At 39.6% G+C, this 18,945-nt stretch overlaps 3 protein-coding genes across 4 annotated transcripts; 1 reads left to right on the top strand and 2 right to left on the bottom strand.

The window, feature by feature from the left end:
- Nucleotides 1–86: 86 nt before the first annotated feature.
- tpk2 (thiamin pyrophosphokinase 2) lies at nucleotides 87–4,331 on the bottom strand. Its single transcript, XM_088291131.1, has 9 exons — nucleotides 4,137–4,331; nucleotides 2,750–2,875; nucleotides 2,436–2,677; nucleotides 2,194–2,257; nucleotides 2,004–2,134; nucleotides 1,526–1,644; nucleotides 867–999; nucleotides 650–746; nucleotides 87–562 (listed from the first exon to the last, which is right to left on the bottom strand). The coding sequence occupies exons 2-9, from the start codon at nucleotides 2,817–2,819 to the stop codon at nucleotides 516–518; spliced, it is 903 nt and encodes a 300-aa protein (XP_088147257.1). The 5' UTR covers nucleotides 2,820–2,875; nucleotides 4,137–4,331; the 3' UTR covers nucleotides 87–515.
- Nucleotides 3,618–11,873, top strand: gmeb2 (glucocorticoid modulatory element binding protein 2). Its single transcript, XM_088291130.1, has 10 exons — nucleotides 3,618–3,913; nucleotides 4,148–4,296; nucleotides 4,379–4,461; nucleotides 4,825–4,949; nucleotides 5,475–5,578; nucleotides 5,710–5,867; nucleotides 8,913–8,975; nucleotides 9,064–9,201; nucleotides 9,323–9,445; nucleotides 10,421–11,873. The coding sequence occupies exons 2-10, from the start codon at nucleotides 4,157–4,159 to the stop codon at nucleotides 11,041–11,043; spliced, it is 1,557 nt and encodes a 518-aa protein (XP_088147256.1). The 5' UTR covers nucleotides 3,618–3,913; nucleotides 4,148–4,156; the 3' UTR covers nucleotides 11,044–11,873.
- Nucleotides 11,874–14,008: 2,135 nt separating this feature from the next.
- On the bottom strand, nucleotides 14,009–16,739 carry pdyn (prodynorphin). 2 transcript variants are annotated; one of them, XM_088291134.1, is made up of 3 exons: nucleotides 16,652–16,738; nucleotides 16,314–16,459; nucleotides 14,009–15,635 (listed from the first exon to the last, which is right to left on the bottom strand). In XM_088291134.1, exons 2-3 carry the CDS (start codon nucleotides 16,434–16,436, stop codon nucleotides 15,081–15,083), a joined length of 678 nt encoding a protein of 225 aa, XP_088147260.1. In that variant the 5' UTR covers nucleotides 16,437–16,459; nucleotides 16,652–16,738; the 3' UTR covers nucleotides 14,009–15,080. The 2 variants fall into 2 exon arrangements, with proteins under 2 accessions (XP_088147260.1, XP_088147259.1); XM_088291133.1 differs by having other exon boundaries at nucleotides 14,010–15,635; nucleotides 16,314–16,450; nucleotides 16,652–16,739.
- Nucleotides 16,740–18,945: the final 2,206 nt, after the last annotated feature.

The raw sequence follows: 18,945 nt of genomic DNA, 5'->3' as shown, positions 1-18,945 counted from the left end.
AAATGTGTTAGAATATCAATAAAAACACCATGTCAAAATTGTGACTTGGTCCTACAATATAGCCTTTGAATAATGAATATTTCGGTGATAGAACTGTGGTAGTGTGCGATACTACAAGTATATTAGGCAAGGCAAGTTTATTTGTATAGCACATTTCATGTACAAGACAATTCAAAGTGATTTACATAAAATATTAAAAACATTACAGAAAGGGAAACAAAATGAAGACACTACAAAATCACAATAAAATCCTCTAAAATAATTCCAATAAAATTATTAAAACCAAGCATTATTACATCCTAGAAAGATATAAATTCAAGAGATTATATTGCAATCGTATTTTTATATTGAACTGTTTTTGTGATCAGCAGCACAACTTTCAATGGTTTTGTAAATTTATGCCACATCTTAAAAACAAACAGACAATGCATTTTTGAGACATTTATCATGACTGAATGTTGAAGGGCAGCGTGTATCTGGGTAGTTACAACGAGCTTTTTGATTGTAAATACTTTCTATAAGGCTTGATGGAGTCCGGAAACAAACTCCTGGTAAAAGGGTTCTGAGAAGATAAGAACCACATGGAGAATTAGTTCAACAGGTCAACGCGTTGGATTTGTACATAACCCATTCTAAGGATGTGACTAACCTCTGTCAGGCTCTATAAAAGAATGTCGAATGAGAAAATCCAAGACCACCATGGCACAGTTAGGTTTGAATCCTTCAGTGGCCAGCAGTTCTTTCACCTGAAGAAAAAAATGCATTTATAAGAGATCATAACATCATCTTCAAATCCTATATCTTTTAGGGTTGCCCTTTAGACATAGTAAATTTTGGAATATATGAGTCACGAGTCATACTCTCACCTTCTCTATGGGCAGGTGGTAGAATTCCTGCACTTCCCCATCCCCGACTCTGGGCTTGAAGGCAGGAGGAAGTTCCAAATCAAAGACAAACTGGCTCTCTGAAAACACCCCCTCTCCATCTTCATAAGTGTAGCTAGTAAAGAATTTTGCAAGTAATCAGGGCTACTCATTTGTCTTCAATGTCAAGTACAGGACATAGTTTGTAGGCTAAAAATACCGTACGTCATTACAGTGTTCAAAATGTTCGTTTTGTCCATTTTTCCCAAGCAGTTGATGCAATTGATGGGAATTATTCATATGTATATATATATATATATATATATATATATATATATATTTTTTTAGATATATATATATATATATATATATATATATTTTTTTTTAGATATATATATATATATATATATATTTAGATTTATTTATTTATTTTTTACTGCAAAGGCAAGGTGCTTTATGCATGACTACGGGCCCTTGGAGTGTCCAGCCTTCCTTGAGAGTCCAAAAAACACCAGAAGTCAAGTTGTTGCTTGTCAACCGTAATAATTTGGAACACCTACCTGAGTTTCATGAATTTGCTTTGATGGTGACAGTAGCACTGGATCTCTAAGACGAACATTAATTTAGATTCTTGAAACGTGTCGAAAAGGGTCTACACCTACCTTACTGTGGATACAGGGCGGGCTTTGACTGCAAGTGCTTCTGGGATACACGCCTCTTCCTGACATTCTTTCACTAGTGTGCGCTTGATGCTCATGCCAGATGCCAGACCACCTGCTGCCTTCAACGACACAATTTAATCACAAATCAATACTAATGGTCCATCCCCACCTCATCTATAATTTCTACATAATTTTAGCCAATTTAAAGATGCCAAAATGCACAAATACACCACCGAACTTATGTTTGACAAGTGTTGCACAATTGCGGCAAAACTACTTCAGTTTCCTCATTCGGTGGAAGCTTTGTGATTTAATTGTTGCCTCTATTTAACATTTTGATGTTTTGGGGATTTTCTTTAAAACAATAACAAATGAAAATAGTAAGTTTCACTGGATTAAGTTGGCTCGATTGTTTAAAAACGATCCGTGTGATGTTGTGTTGGAGAGGGACCCTCTGCTGTGCTCCGTTTGTACTCACCATGTTGTCAAGTAGTCCAGGATAGGTCTGCTTGGTGGGAGAGCGCCGCGCCAGCCACATACAGACATCCCCGCTCTCACTAACGGTGTAACCATTGATATGGACTCCATAACGCTTCACGCCGAAAAGGCCTGTTGGACAGAACGAACATCAGATAGGACACATGCAGCGACGCAGCGGATTGACTTACTGGTAGCTGCTCTTTCCATGCACATCACTGGAGGGTCTGAGAACTTGTTCATTACATTGTACATCTGGGAGAAGAAAAAGCAACACTAAGTGTTTCACAGTAGATGTAATATCTAATAGGGGGGTTCTCTAATAACAAGATCTCCCCCCCCACCCACCTCTATTAACCAATATGAGAAATCATATTATAATTGTAGGTTGATGATAGCAGTGATGGCCGACTACTGCTGGAACGAGTCTCACCTCATCTCTCCAACCTTTGAGGCAGCGCAGTGAAGGATCACGTCTAAGGTTCGACAGAACAACATCCACTGCCTCGGACCTTTTGTCGTAAGTGTCCAGGTTGTCGCACAGTGACAGCGCGCCCCCAAGTGGCGGTTGAAACACATCTCCGTAGCGTGACAAAAGCGAGGCTACGTGCGGCACAATCCAACCAACTTTGATTCCATCAACCTCAAAACGAAGACAATTGGCACGACAAGATCCTGCGAAAGGAATTCAAGTTAGTCCGACGCGTTCCGGTGTTGTGTTAACGCAACATGACGTCAAGCATTTACCTGGCAAATAAAAGTTGTTCATTCGCTGGACCAGCTGGAGTACTTTATCTGCCCAGACAGCGTTAGCCATGGTAAAGTGCTAATGTGTTCGGACGGAGCCGCTTCATGTGCTTCACGTTACATCTGCTACTCCGGTTTACAGAAAAGAGAAACAAGATGCTCAGTGTGCAGATATTTGTTGACATCCCCTGGTCAATACTTCCGCAATGTCTTCTTCTACGTGGTTTAACGGTGTTTACAAACTGCATCAGTGGATTTGCGCCATCAATTGGTTTAGAATCCATGGAAGCGTTTTTCCACATCGCACTCATTTGGGGCAATTAAAAAAAAAATTCCGGGGTATTTTTTTCCAGTTTTTGTTGGGAATGTTTTTTCCGTTTGTCCGACCCATTTCCCCTTTTCCTACACGCGCATTTACTTTTGTTTTTTTGAATACTGATTTTTTTCAGATTTTTTTTGCCACTTTTCAAAATGATAGTTTTTCTGTTTGGGGGGTTGTTTTTTCAGTTTTTGTGAATCTCCTTGTTATCTTTTGTTTGTTTTTCAGGAAAAAATATTTTCAGTTTTGGGGATTTATTTCAGATTTTTTTTTAATTGTTTGTTTTCTCTCTTTTTTTTTTTTTAGAATATTCCCCCTATTTTAGGAATATATATTTCTAATGACAGGAAATAAAAACATTCAAAGGAACAGAAAAATACTAAATATACATGAATATTTAAAAAAAAGATGAATAAAAACAACAACCATCCCATAAAATCACTCCAAAAATCGTTTTACTTTTCAATTGACTTCAATACGCTTTCACAGAAATGCACTATTCCATTTGGAAATAATTTCAATACACTAACTCGACAATAGGTGGCGACAGTCACCAATTATGTTAGATTCCGAACCGCAACAAAGTCGGGAAGAAGGAACTTCAGCTGCGCATTGAAAATGTATACTTAGGAAGTTGCAGGAAGATGGACATTTTTCATTTCAAGGACACTCAAAACATTTGGTGGCTTTATTATATTGGATGGAAACCAGCTCTCTTGGCTGACGTGTTGTTTTCCCGCTATAACTAAATAAACGGTCAAGTTTAAAGCGACCGGGAGCTACCGTTGTGCTAGCATTAGCCCTACGAGATATCTGCTAACTGGCAAACATCAGTGATACACAAGGTAAGATATAGTTAAAATAACTTTCATTGTAATAAAGGAAGTGATTTTAGCCCTTCACTTCTTTGCCATTCTGTTTATTTGTTGACGAAACACCACGTAATCTTCGTATTAGCTGTAGTTTTGACGTATATTATATTAACTGTCAATTACATTTAAAAAAAATATACAGTAAACCAAAAAATCCCGCCTCCCTCCCTCCCCCTCTAATCTACCTACGACCTACCTGTGCTTCAGTTGTGCATCATGGCCTCAGATGAGGTGAAAATGCCAGAAATGAGTGAGGTCGTGATTGTGACGATGTCCGAGGAAGCCGTTGGGGGCCTCTCTGAGGCAGAGGAGGATAAAGCAATGCTGGTAGCTGCACAGCTTAGCCATCAGCAAGGGTTTGTTCCAGTGTGAAAAGCAATCACCAGCAATGATGCATACTGTTGTACCTTTTGTGTTTCATTTTGTGTGTCTTTCCAGAGAGCAGGTCCTTCCAGTCACTCAAGTGGAAACGGATGATGCAAGTAAAACAGACTCCTTGTCCAACGAAGAAGCCGTCATTGGTAAAGTAGTTTGAATACGCTGTTGAATGTCATGTCCATTTAGCCGGAGAGTATCTCAACCATTTTTTTATTTGATGTTTGAGAATATGTTCTATTTTAATAATGAAGTCTAACCCCCAAATGTAATGTAGCTATTGAATGTCCTACTGACTATAACATTCATTTTATGACCTTATATTTTAATTCAATAATAATTTTTTTTTTTTGCGTAATTCTTGGATTTCTTATTGTTGACATACAGGAATCAAAATCACAACCAGTTCTTCTAATAAATGTAGTTACTGATAAAATAATCCTTCCAAGTTATCCTGTATTTTGTTCCACTTTGGCTTCATGGGTTTGACTGAGTTTCTGTGTTTGCAGTGAAGCTAACTGAGGAAGTGGACGAGGAGGCTGATGTGTTGTACCCCATCACGTGTGGAGATGCCACAGCCACATTAGTGTGGAAGAAGTTTGTCTGTCCCGGGATTAATGTGAAATGTGTCCAGGTACTTGTTAGCCAAATCCTAATTAGTCTTTAATGCAGTCTTACATTTAACTGACTACAGGGCATTCAGACTGCTGAAAGATAAAAAGAAGAAAAAGTACTAGTAGTAAAGAGAAACTAGGCTCACCGTTAGCTTTCGTGGTTTGTGGTGGCAAACTTCTTATTGTCAATTTTAGTGGAGTGAATATTTATTTACACTCAACGCCACTAGTTGTTTGTGGCTGGCACCAGCGTGAATTTATGGACGCTTCTTAATTGGCTATTGTGCTTTTTCATGTATTAATTACAAGAGTACGTGACTTGTCTGACCTCGTTGTTTCCCACACACACAGATTTGTGATCCTAAATATTGAACAGCTTTAACTTTTATGGTTGTCAGTCTTGATTGTTGTCCAAGCAGGTCACTCAAGATAATTCGGTACCCTGCTAAACTGGTCAACATTATAATGGCCAAGCGTGTTGGTCCGTGTTGATGAGAATGAATTCTGTACTTAATGATGCGCTCCTCATGCTTGTGTTCCTCCAGTTTAATGACCAGCTCATCAGCCCTAAGGAGTTTGTCTGCCTCGCAGGCAAGTCTACACTAAAGGACTGGAAAAGAGCCATCAGACTCAATGGCACCATGCTCAGGTCTATCCATCCATCCATCCAAGTCAATTGCATTTAAATGATTCTATCCATTGATCGTTTGAGAGAAAGAGAGAGATGGATTGATCTATCGATCAAAACATGATGTGTAACCGCAAGCTTTTATTCCACAGGAAAATCATGGACTCCGGCGAGCTAGAATTCTACCATCATGCAAAGGTCTGCTCCAACACCTGCCGCAGCACCAAGATTGACCTGTTGGGAGTTAAACTGGCTGCTACCTCCGACCAGTCTGCCGACCTGGCTGCTGCCACCTCATCCACTGCATACTGTAAGTCGATAAGCCTCGAGCATGTACTGTAATTGTGCGATGTGCTGCATTAAGGTCTCTCCTCCCCCTACTGCCTTGTCCCCGTGTATCTTCAAAAATACCTCAAACACTGCATGTACTGTGCCGTATATATGCCCTCAAACTTTAACCTGACAGCAGTTTTCCATCCACTCTCTCAGTATAGACAGGTGTTTTTGTTCCCGTGTGTTTGTTTGGCCTTGGTGGAGGTCTGTGAATCATGCCCCACCTGCCCACAGACCTTAATGGAAATGTGCAAGTGTAAAGGAGTTTTGTCATGACCCCGCTAACACACACATGCATGCACGTTTATTGTGAACACTTTGCCCTTGGTGGATGTCAATAGAATGCAATGTAGTGGCGTAGTACTGTGAGCCATTTCCTGTATTTTGTCCCTCTTGTAACTAATAAGGCAACCAAATTATAGTCAGACAAAATTGTACATGGTGTCCTTGGTTTACAACGGTACCAACTAGGGCTGGGCGATTAACCGAAAATTTACCGTTACCGAAATTTATTAGAATGACCGACAACATTTTGCCCTTGTCGGTAAATTCGGTGTCTAAAAAAAAAATGAAAAAGGAAAGTCTTTTCTGTCTGCGGCAATGTTCATGCCTCTTTAAATCTGCTCCAGCGCATGTAGTCACGTGACTCAGGCGCTGTAGAAGAATGTAAACACAAGACGCGTTCGTAGCTGGCGATTCAAATTCAGAAGCGGCTGACACGGCTAAAGACGAAGTAACGTTAGTTGAAATTGGTCTTGTCGCGCTTGTCCCAAAAAGAAATTCGACATCTGTCGTTTGGAAATTTTTTGGGTTCCATAAAGACGATGTTTGCGCAAAAGAACATGAACTACAAAGTGCGTCGTAAGCACCTGAAACAGCGCGTCCAACCTTTTCTTTTTCACCACCCACAACACAACCATGCTGTTGACTTGGAGCTTGTGCTAAAAGTTCAAAGTGAGAAGCAAGGTTGGACAAGTGACAACAGCTCACTAACGGAGGCGAAACCATACGAGAGAACGTCTCAGTGGTGGACGGGATAGCCTAGCACATAGCTAAAGATAGAGCTCCTGAAGTTACAGTGGAGCGCACAGGATTTAAACGCCTCAGGAACGTAGCCGACAAGAGGTACGAAAATATTTGCCGCAAACAGCACTTCCCGATATGGACAACATCGGGACGGGAGCGGAGACATGTCGAGCATTTTGCATCCACATCCGACTTGTGGTCGAGTCGCAACATGCATCCCTGTTTGAGCCTGAAATGTGCAGTACATAGACGACAAGTGGCGACTGCGCACCGGAGTACTCGAGACGGCACATTTTACTGATGAAGCACACGCGTTTGTTTGGCACTGGCATTCCATTGATTTTTTTTTTTTCATTTTATTTAGCATTTTGTTTACAGGCGACTAGTGCCTTTGCACATGGCATTATTTAGATTGTTTACAAGATACCTTTACACAAATCTAAGCATTTGCAAATGGCATTACACCATCTCGGCACAATCTATTTGCAGGAAAAGATTTTGTGAGAGGTACCCTTTTTTTCCTGTTCTTTGTGACATTGTTCAAGTCATGCAAAGCAAGCTATTTTGAATGTTTATTCAAATGATTTTTGTACTTCTATTTTTCATTGAAAGTAATGTGTACCAGTTGGTCAATAAAAAAAAGCAGTTAATATGCATTTTCTGCATTTATTTTGATTTTGGTCCTCAGGGGGAATTTATCGTGCATTTATCGTTATCGAGGTAAAATTGCCCAATTTATCGCGATATTGATTTTAGGTCATATCGCCCAGCCCTAGTACCAACACAATTTTTCGAGGTTGCAAATGGCGTGAAATTAACTGGTTGGCGCAGCAAGGGTATGTGGTCACATGGCAGAAGAATGCACTTGCTCATTTCCCACCATACTTACTGTTTTTCATTTGATTGTTTTAGGCTCAAGGCCGAGATGTTTTTCATCCAAATATTTCCTGTAATTATGACTTAAAAACTGCATTGGGTTCGGCTCATGACCTGACTTGCAAAGAAATTCAGGCCATGTCACATCGTCATAGAAATGGAACTCCATTTTATACCCAGGACCCTCTGTACCAACAATCAGTTCTTAACCGTCACACTTCACTATGAGATTAGGTTAACCGCTAAGGTGCCAAATGGCCTTGGATGTCAGATTCAGTCATATTTATCTGAGAAGCTTATACAAAGATGTGTACTTGAATGGCTGATCAAATCGTAGATGTTCATAAAAGACTGAACAGGCTTTGGCACTTGGTTCCTTAATTGTGTAGACATGCACATGCCCGTTATTATTATTTAGCTTTCAAGTTTTGAAAAAGCAGAACAGTTTTTTTTCTCAAGTGGAGAGCAAAAAAAGAGTAAAAATGTATGTATTTTAGGGTTCATGACCACCTCTTTCTGAGTTCCCCTGAAAAGTTAGAAAAATGTTTATCCCCGCGCCAGTTTCTCTTCTCAACAAAAAATTCCGCTGACATGCCTAACAACAGGGCGCACAAGAACAAGCCTCAAGGACTCATGCCTTGAATTTGGATGCTCCACTTTATTAGGTCTACCTTAGATCTGATTCGTAGGTTAACTAATTAAGTAGTTGTCAATGTCTGTGAATGTTAGATTTAGGGTCACAGCATCTGGCTGGAGCTCCCATGCAAAGGACTCCTCAACATCCCCCTTCTTTTTCTTGGTCTTACGTTGTTGGTTTGCATGTTTGTTTGTTTTCTAAACAGGACATGACAGAATAATATCTGGAGATTCAAACTCTCATACATGGTCACACTTTTTGTATTGCAGCGTGCTGGTAGATGTGCAGTACTTGTGTATGATGAAGGTTTTATTTTTTTTCTTTTACTACTGTGGTCCACTTAAGTAATTTTTGGCTGTGTCAACCTATTTGCTTTGTGCCATACTGTTCTATACTTCCCTAATTTGCTTAATTTTAATCTGAATTAAAAACATGCAAACAGACAAACAAGTTTGTTGAAACATTGTCGTGTTTCTATTGTAGTGAATGGAGACTCCCACCCAGATGGGCCAGAGGGACCTTCGGAGGGGGTCACAGCCGTTGGAGGTGGTTCTGAATCTTCGAGCCAATTCACTTGGAAAAGGAAATGGTGGTTGGGAGTGACCGTTTTGGATTACTCTGTTCGTGTGTGCAGAGAATGCCGTGTCATTCTGGCGTGCACTGAAGGATGCGGGGCTTCTGGAGGAGGTGATTGAGGACTTCCAGAAGGAGCTTCAAGAGGTCCTAAAGGGGCTGCACGAAAGAGTGTGTGAGCCATCACTGCAGGTCAAAGGTGAGAATCTGATTCAGTGAATCGGTTGTTTCTTAATTTGCCGTGGCTTAAGATGAGCCGTTTGAGCAAGTATTGCCACAACCTGCTGACACTTTTAACACTGAGTGGTTTGTTTTGCTAGATGCTGCTTTGCTCGACAGCATCGTGCACAACTTTGGGATGCTAGATCTGGTGAAGAAGGTTCTGAGCAGTCATAAGAGCCAGATGGACCATTACAGAGAGCAGTACACCAGCAGCCTTGCTGGTCAGTCTATATTGAAACAAATTGAATCAATATTTTTTATGTTGCGGAAAAACATCTAAATGAATGATACCGATATGACAGGAATGTTGATCTTATACAGTAATTGCTTAAATTATGTTATAGTATATGCAAATGAGCCCAAGCATAATTTTCAGGTCATCAACTGTTTAAAAACAATGATTTTTTTGAGCATACTAACTTTTGGTTTCTGCAAATACAGTCTTCTAATGCTACAAATTGAACAAAGAACTCATAGTTATTTTACAACCTATAAAATGTCTTGTAACACTGCTGTGCATAATAATTTGGAACATTTTAACAAAAACTACATTTTGAGAAAAGAAAAGTTATCTTTGGGTGGTTTGTTTTAAAACATTCAACAGGCGATGACTTGAAAATTATGTTGAGTTGCATTTGCATAGACTAGAAAATCTGAAAAAATAAGATTAGCATAATAACACTGGTTAATGGGAAATTATATTCATAGATGACTGTGTCCCTTAAGGTAGTTCTGACAGTGATTTAAAAACAATGTTTTTACTTTTTTCCCCCCAAACATATCAGGTTTTCTGAGATAGTTTCATTTTCTTTTTATTTTGACCTAAATTTGACCTATAAAACCTTGGGCGATGCTGATTTTACCATGCGTTGTTGTTTTAAATTATGACAAATCAGGAACAAAAAATCTATCTGTTGCTCAACCTAATGCTGAAAATAATAATTACTAAATACAATACTATAATTACATATTTTATTCTTAGTAGTATTAGGAAAACCTAATGTTTAAAAAAACGGGCAGATTTGGAATCAGCACAAAAAAAATCGTCTTGAAAAGTTTACTTGCATCTTTAATTAAAAAAAAAAAAAAAAAAGTAAAAAGATGTTGACCAGTGTAATTTGGAAGGTGATATAGATGAATGCTGATTCCTGCAAAAAAACATTATTAATGTTTGCGTCTATCGTGTTTGTCTACAGCTCTGGAGCAGCAGTGTGACGAGCACAGGAAGCGGGCCAAGGAGCTGAAGAGTAAATCTCAATACCTCAACAACGTCCTGATGAACCTCACCCCTGCGCCCGCAGCCCCGGCACCCAAACGCTCCCGAATGAGCCGTGCCGCCTCCAGCCCGGTGTCCATCGGCCCCGCGCCCGCACAAATCGCTCTGCCTCTCAGCCAGCTGAGCGCCGTTCCGTTCGGCAAGCTGCTTACTGTGGCAGGAGCACCGACGGCCTCCAACCTGAGCGGCTACACTCTGCTGACCTCGCCGCTCAACGGCTCGGAGCTGGCGGCCGACGCTTCCAACCTGACAGTGCTCTCCACTGTGGCGGGTCAAGAGGGGACGTCCTCAGAGACGGGCGCCGTGGTCTCTTCGACCTTTGTCAAAATGGTCAGTCCTCAGTTCCAGTTGGTGACGCTGCAGGGCCTGGCCACCGCACAAAACACGAGCATCGCACAGCCGGTTGGCGCCATTGCTGTGGTGGACGCCACGGCAACAACCGCAGACATTTTCCTACAGGGAATCCAAGCTGGTGAAAATGAAGAAGGTCAGCATAATGAGATGAGAGGGGATGACATGCAGCAGCTGGTGGAGCAGCAATGATGGCAAATGAGCATTTCATTTGTCCAGGGACACATTGCTTTTTGTTTCTTTTGTTTGAAATGAGAACATTTTGGTTAGAGAAGGTATTTAAGACCATTGCAGTATTGAGCATGTGCTCATCCATATAGAGTAATTCATAACTGGTGAAAGGTTATTCAGTGAACCCCCACTTTAAGCATTTCGGCGTTTGCAACTTTGCTTTTCTTTTTTTTTTTTTTTTTTTTTTTTAAAAACTTGTCCTCTGTTATTTTCTGAAAAGCTTATATTTTCACTTGGGTAAAAGCAGTAGAAGTATTGCATTGCCACCATTTTGCCGCATCTTGGTGCCATGGATCTGTTGAAATGAGTTTAGAAACTTTATTTGGACAAAAGTAGTGCGCTGATGTCATCATGTGGCCTCGATAAAAAAATTAGAATTTTTTTTTCGGATAGTGTAATTGCGCACAGATTTTATTTACACAATTTGTGGGTTCCTCGAAAAGCAGTTACTTCAATTTTGTCATTGTTCACCAAGTAACGGGCATTGTTGTGAAGGATTCTCGTCTTTTGGCGACCTTGGGAGTGGGAACTCAAAAAGTGCCTCAACCAAAGATGTATCCATGTTGTGGTTAACAGTCACATTCCAAGAGAAAAAGATATCAACACACTCATGGATATCCCTCCGGTGTTTCCTGTGCCGTGTTCCTCTTGCTTGATTTCCTTGTCTGCCAGTATGCTGCCATCCTGCTTATTCTGACGACCAACAAAATGTTTTGTTTTGAATTAACTCCTTTTTGTTTGATAGTCTGAATTGCTCATAAATAAAAATATATATATATATTGTAAGTATATATTTGTGTTCAACATGAAATATTTGATTTGGACATTTTAATGTATGTAATAAATGCTTTAGTGCATATTACATATGAAAAAGTTGCATCACATAATCAAATGGTGGCGTATGGTTTTGCACGGATGCCCAGTATTTTTTTTAAAAAGCAATTAAAGGTTTTCAACTGTGTAAGAACCAATCTAGTAAGCTATTTACACTTCATAAAATGAAGTGGGGGTTCAATTAATTCATGTAAATAGCTCCGTTCCACTGCCCAAAAAGGTAGAAAAAATTACACAACACTTTAGAATCAGATCAGAAACTTGTTTGACAATTTTTGCTTTAAAATGATTACAGTAAAACAGAAAAGGTTGTAATTTTTTTGTCCTTTTAATTATAAACGTTTTTTGTATCTAGCCCTAGAATGCCTGACCCCATAAATAATGGCCAGAAAATCCAGATTTTTGGAATCTGAAACCTTTATTTGGCTCTTCAACAAAATTTAAAAAAAATGTAAATATGATTTTATATTTGGATCACAAATGATACCACGGGCATTTTGTGCCATTCTGACATTCAAATTATATAACAAAAACATCAGTATTTTAGTTTGGAAAACTTCCACTTTTAACAGTAACTCTTTTGATTTATTATAAAATGTAGTAACCATGAAAGAAATGTGGACTTTTCAACAACAAACTTGGGCTCTTATGTCAAACGGCAACCTAATTTTTCCTTTTATTATGGACAACAGTAACCATGACAACAGCATTACCGACCAAAATTAACATCAGCCTGAATGTTTCCAAATTGCAACCGTGACACTATGCCACCTAATATAGAAGTACCATCTTCTGGTTTTGAAGATGTATTGTATTTGTACAGAGCAGACCACATATCCAGATGATCCACACCACCCAGGAATCTGTTGAATGGTTCCATAATGTATGGTTTGGGATCCGTAGTTTATTATTCTTTGCATCTTCAAACACACTGAGGTTGTGGTCAAAATGCAGCAATGTTAGCAATTTATCAAATCGATCTTGCACCATCACATCAGCAACTTTGGAGCACTTGGTTTCCATTTCCCAATTGACTCTGACATTGGGCATCTGAACCAAACCCATGAACATGGACATGACAAGGACCTGCTCATTTACTTGCCATTTGTGTTGACTGACAGTCCTCCTTTCTGGACACTGAACAGGTTTGTTCGATCTGCAACCAACTATATAATTTCTTCAGTAGCAGACCATTTCAAATACACTTAAAGTGTAAACTCGGCCCTTTCTGGAATGGCATCATCAGCGCGTTCAAAAATTGAACATATGGCGGGTAAATTATGCCTTTCGCAATCGATACGCCTTCTTTTTCACTTTTTTTCCTTCTGGCTAGTATTACTGTTGGACCCCCTTTCTTCTGTGCTCATCTGATCACCTCTTTTGTCAAACATGGCAGCTGCATGTGTCTGTATCCTCCTCTCTTTACTTTTCGCTTTGCTTCTTCCAAATCCTTTGTTGTCTGTGATGTTGTTTGGCTGTCTTCTTCTTCTTCAAGTCTCTGGTCAGATATTCCATCTTCATCGTTGTTACTATAAGAGCTTTATTCATCACTGGGGGTCCAGTCCTTATGTAACAGTTCCTCATCTAGAGGTAATAACTCTTCTATGTCACTTGAATTGCTATCAAGGACGTGAAGGACATCTTTGGCACTGTAAAACTGCTCCACCATCAAAAATACAGAAATATAGGTTTATTGTCTGTTTAATACAACAATTTGTTTTAAATGACACGTTTTAATCAGTAATTTGTGTCATTGATTGATTAAAACATGTGTATCATGCATAGTAATGAATATAATTTATACTGTACCAAGAAAAAAACTGATATTGACAAATGAGCATTTACCACCAAACTCAGCTTTTTACCCGTAGTATCGAATTTGAACATACATTTTCTGCATGCTTTTACTATATAGTAATGTGCAAAAAAATAAGTAATTATAACTTGCTTTGACAGATTAAGTTCTTGTGAACAAATCTAAGAAAATCTCAGAGTAAAACCTTCAAAATGACGAGATTTTTTTACCTTGATTCAGCCTGTTGGGAATTCATTGAAGCAGGCCATCTTGGATTGTTCCTTGTACTGGGTCATAATTGTTGTAGTGAAAAAAAAAATAGCCAGCAGAGGGTAAAAGACAAGTATCAGATTGTATACACAATAAGGTTTTGAGGAAAGATTTTACCATATGGTGATGCAATAAGGCTCAGAAGTTCTTGTATCAAATTTGATGCGTTTGGCAATATAGGGCTAGATATGGCTTATAATAGATTCTTTCTTTAAAAAAAAAAAAAGGACCAAACTACAAACGGCACGCGGTGGCCTCACAGTGAGAGACAGCATCGGTCGTGGGTTCAATCCCGGCTCCGGCCATCCTGTGTGGAATTTGCATGTTCTCCCCGTGCCTGCGTGGGTTTCCTCCGGGTACTCCGGTTTCCTCCCACATTCCAAAAACATGCACGACAGTTCGATAGAACACTCGAAATTGCCGCTAGGTATGAGTGTGAGCGCGGATGGAATTGTTCGTCTCTTGTGAGGAGAAGCAGTATTGAAAATGGATGGACGGATAGACAAAACTACTAGTCTTGAATTCATGGTGCTATGTCGAAGGAACCACCTTCAATCAGTTGAAACTACAATTAGATCTTCATAAAACGGTCTTCGTAGATTTTTTTTTTTCGTAGCCACAAGATGGCACGATAGACATTCAAACTGGGGTATAAGCGTACCGTGAAAATGTACGCATTGTTTTCTATATTTTTAAGACAAATAAAAAAGGACAATTTCGTGAGAAATCTTCCCAATCAATCTTCTTGCGAAAGTTGTTTTATATTCTACGTTCAGTACTGTTCTGTTCCGTTTTTGAAACTCGGAACCAATCATATCAAATCAAAATCTTGGGTCAACTTCTGGACCATCTTCACTCGCGACAAAAAAAAAAAACATATAGAGAGAAAATATTTACATTCGCCCCAAATTGTTGGCGGAGAATAAATGCCATTTTATTTACCTTTATGGACAAAAGTTGCAGTCTATTTTATTCATGGTTTTATTAAACAAGCAACAACTTCGAATTCAATGACGAACGGCACAGACAAGGCAGCGAGTACATCAAGCATGTTTTGGATTTAAATAGAAGGTGAAGCAAAATGCGCTGTGCAAGCAGTTCATCTCGTTTCTCGACTGAAGTCGTCGTCGTAGGAAGAGAAAGGCTCCTCGGCGGAGCGCACCGAGATCTTGAAGTGACGACGCAAGAAGCCACCGTAGCGTTTGTCCCAATTGATGTTGTTCAATTTGGGTCTGATCCGCCTCATGAAGCCCCCGTAGCGCTTGTGAAGCTCCTCGGGCTCCTCGCTTCTCTTGGACTTTGGGCCGAACTTGCGTAAAAAGCCGCCGTAACGTTTCACGTGATCGTAGCCGCGGAGCGCGTTCCCCTCCCGGCTGTCCTCGGCTTCTTCTGCCGACTCGAGTGTTGCTCTCTCCCCGGTCTTCTTCTTCAACAAGTCCGCTAGTTTCTCCGCGACGTGCTTGTCCCGCCAAGGGGAGGACAGCAGCTCCTTGGTGGTCTGGTCCAGCCGATTCATGAGCTGCGCGTTGGCTTGTTTGCTGCTCGCTTCCTCCTCTTCATCCTCTTGCGCCTTCTCACCTTCGTGTCTCACGTCCTCCAGCCCCGCAGCGCGCTCACACAGCGCGGGTTCAACCTCACACAACACCGCGCACCACTGCAACACAACCACGGACAAGTGTCACATTCCAAGAAGAAATCATACACAGCTCTGGGCGAAAGAAATACTGAATATTTTTGGTTTTGATTAAAAAAAGTGTGCTTTATATGATATTTAGAATTTGGTGTTTTTTTTTTGTCAGTGGTATTTAAAATAAAATAAAATGAAATTCTCAAAAAATCTGCGAAATTGATCATTCTCTAGTGGTTTCTTTTTTTGTTGTACAGATCTGTGTGTAATGACAAAGCAACATTACGTATACGTATTTATAAATTAATATCAGAGTACACTTAATGAAAATGCAATGAAGTCATAATAAAGATAAGATTGAAGATCAAATATATTATCAAGCATTCGTTTTTTTTTTTGTTTTTTTTTTTGCCAATAGTGTGGAAAAGGTGCACCTTCAAGTCGTAAAAGAGCAGGAGATAAAGCAATGTAATCAGTAACCCCAAGAAAATCTATGTAAAATGAGTCATTTTAACAAATTCAAATTGAAACTATGGACTCACGTCCCTTGCAAAATGACACAATTGCACTTTTGTTACCTTTTTAGACTATTCATCCCTTTTAGGAAATCAAAATAACCACACGTACAGTATTCAAGACAAGCCATAACACACATAAGCTAAAAAGGGTCATTTCATGAGAAATCTTCCCAATCAATCTTCTTACCAAGCTACTGTAGGCGCTGTTCGGCTTGAAGATGTGCTGCAAGCATTGGTGACACTGGGAAGAACAATGTGCGTGCATGGAGTGTGGCAAGCTCAGCATCAGCACCAGGACATACCACTCCATCCTTCAGCAGATTCCTGACAATACTCATAAGGACAAGAAGTGGCTGAATGATAAATATGGTGTGGGTCGGGTAAATCTCATGATGATGAAAAAGTATGCAACTCTTTTTTTCCAATAGAAAGTCCAATATACAAACGTGTGTGTGTGTGTGTGTGTGTACATGGTGTGTTAAAAATACAATCGAAACAATCACAAAAGTTTGTGATGAAGCGTACCTCAGCAGTTGATCAAATAGGCAGAGTTGCATCCACCATCAAATGTCTTCTCGATTTCCTCCCTCTGACTCTAGTGCTTGTTTTCTCCTCGTTGCCTCTCTTTTTATTACGGCGATCACGACAGTGTCACTGCATGCGCATCAACGCAGTTCCCCAGTGCACCAATGAGAGAGAACCATAGTGCGCGAATATCCTTGGGGAGTTTCTGACAACACTCAAGCACACAAAAGAGGACATTGGGTAGGAGATGGGGCAACCATGGATTTGGTCCATCCTTTATCGAAACCTACGTCTCACGATCCCGATTGAAAACTATACTTCACTTTTCAGTTTCATTTAAATTTGCGGGAATAGGCTCAGCCTATGAGAAATGAGACAGTGAGTAGTCAAAATGTGCCTCTGGTACGACAACACCATCCGAACAGTCATTTTGCGGTGAAAAGGCATTTAGAAGTCAGTGATACGTTAGTAGAATTTTATTTTATCGAATGAGTTACTTTTCTCAGTAATCTGACTATAGTTAGTTTACAAACTCACAATCCGTTACTGTACAGTGAATAATAATGACATACAGTTCACGGAAAATATACCGACACTTACCATTTATTCACGATACGGTTGTTAACTGTCTCATGGTTGCAGCGGTAAGTGACTTTTCAACACACTTGAAGAGGAATCCTTGTGGACATGGAACAGAACTAATAATTAACAAAATAATAAAATACAAGAGGAGAATCCATTCCTAGATAAAGACAGACATAAAACAACTGTATGTTATAGAACACATAGCGAAGTGTTTACAGAATGAAGTGAACGTCTGACCCAGTGACATCATGTATGTCACGTTTTGACCAAATTAAAAATAATGCAACAATTTGCATTTTCAAAATCTTAATCCAGCACCTATTTTGAGTTTGACTCAGCCAAAGAAAATATTAAGCCGAGTTGCTCACTTTGTGCTGTTTATAAAGTATTATCTAGCTTCAGAAAATCGGCCAGAATGTCCAATTAAAACAAACGGACTAAAGCACATTGAATCTTAAAGAAAAAGATCCACAAGGCTGCGTGACTGTCAGAAGTCCCCACATTTAATGAAGGAAAGTTTTCAAGAAAAAGTGTATCATGTTTGGCCCAAATTTCCCCTCAGAATTCCGAGTATTATCCTCACATTATAATTTAAACTATACCGTGTCAGCGGCAATCCCTTGCTGATATTTCTGAGCAGCTTTTCACCGAGCAGCAATGGTCAGATTGAATAAAAGATACATGTGTGCGCAATAGATGTATCCAGCAGCCGTTATCAAGTGTGCACTGTTCAGATATGTGACATGAGGACAACTGCTCTGTCCTCACTGGAGGCAGATGAGATGAAAACATGCAACGTACAGCAACAAGATGTTTTCAATAATGCAAAATCCCTCCCCCGATGTATTTGCTGGAGTAAAAATAATGAAGGAATCAATACATCGCGTCTATGAACGGATGCTGAGGATGCCTCACGTGGTGTGACCATAATGAATCATACAAAGGGAGACATCCGTGCATGCTTTCTCTGTCCTGTTATTGCATTCAGTCATTCTTGTAAAGATCAAGGTGATGTATACGCACACTCGAAGAGGACGCCTGCCAAGTAGCAACTCTAAATCTAAACATACTGTGGTTGTAGTACAACCAGATGCAAGGAGTTTTCTATTTCCACTTTTACATTGAACTGACACATTTTCCCAGTTGAGATCTGATTGTAATTCACAATTAATATTCAAACCGTTTTGCTATAAAGGTCTTCTGAGGTGGAACCAAATATGTCAACCACCTCTGGAAAACAATGGAAAAAGAAATTGTTGCCATCATGGAGTCAAACATTCTCCAATGGAGGAATTTGAAATAAAAAACAAAGCAAACATTTCATTGGGGAATATTTGTTAAAACAGTCAATATGACTTGACATGATGCTGTAAATGTGATTTGTAAAAAAAAAAAAAAAAGAAAGGCAGTCTCTGACCCCAGTTTGTGCCTCCTAAACAAGTAAACATTGCACCCAAGAAAAAGAAACAACCAATCAAAGACAGAAAGTGTGACTTGCAAGGTGGCAATCATTTGTTTGTCCCTTGCAGGCCCACTCATCACGAGCACATTCCATAGCCACAAAAAAAAACAATACTTCAAATTCTTGAATATACATATTGAGAGACATCAACACGGTAATAGTGTTTTTTTTTTTTTTTTTTTGAGGCACTAAATTCAAATATATCAGAGTTTCCTTTAAATTTCATTGACTTTGTGTATGTCGCTCA

Source organism: Idiotropiscis lumnitzeri, chromosome 3, assembly GCF_059441095.1.
Source record: "Idiotropiscis lumnitzeri isolate Australia: NSW breed Sydney's pygmy pipehorse chromosome 3, RoL_Ilum_1.0, whole genome shotgun sequence".
NCBI classification, from domain to species: Eukaryota; Metazoa; Chordata; class Actinopteri; order Syngnathiformes; family Syngnathidae; genus Idiotropiscis; species Idiotropiscis lumnitzeri.
The sequence above is the reverse complement of the archived record's forward strand: the minus strand, read 5'-3'. Positions and strand labels throughout refer to the sequence as shown.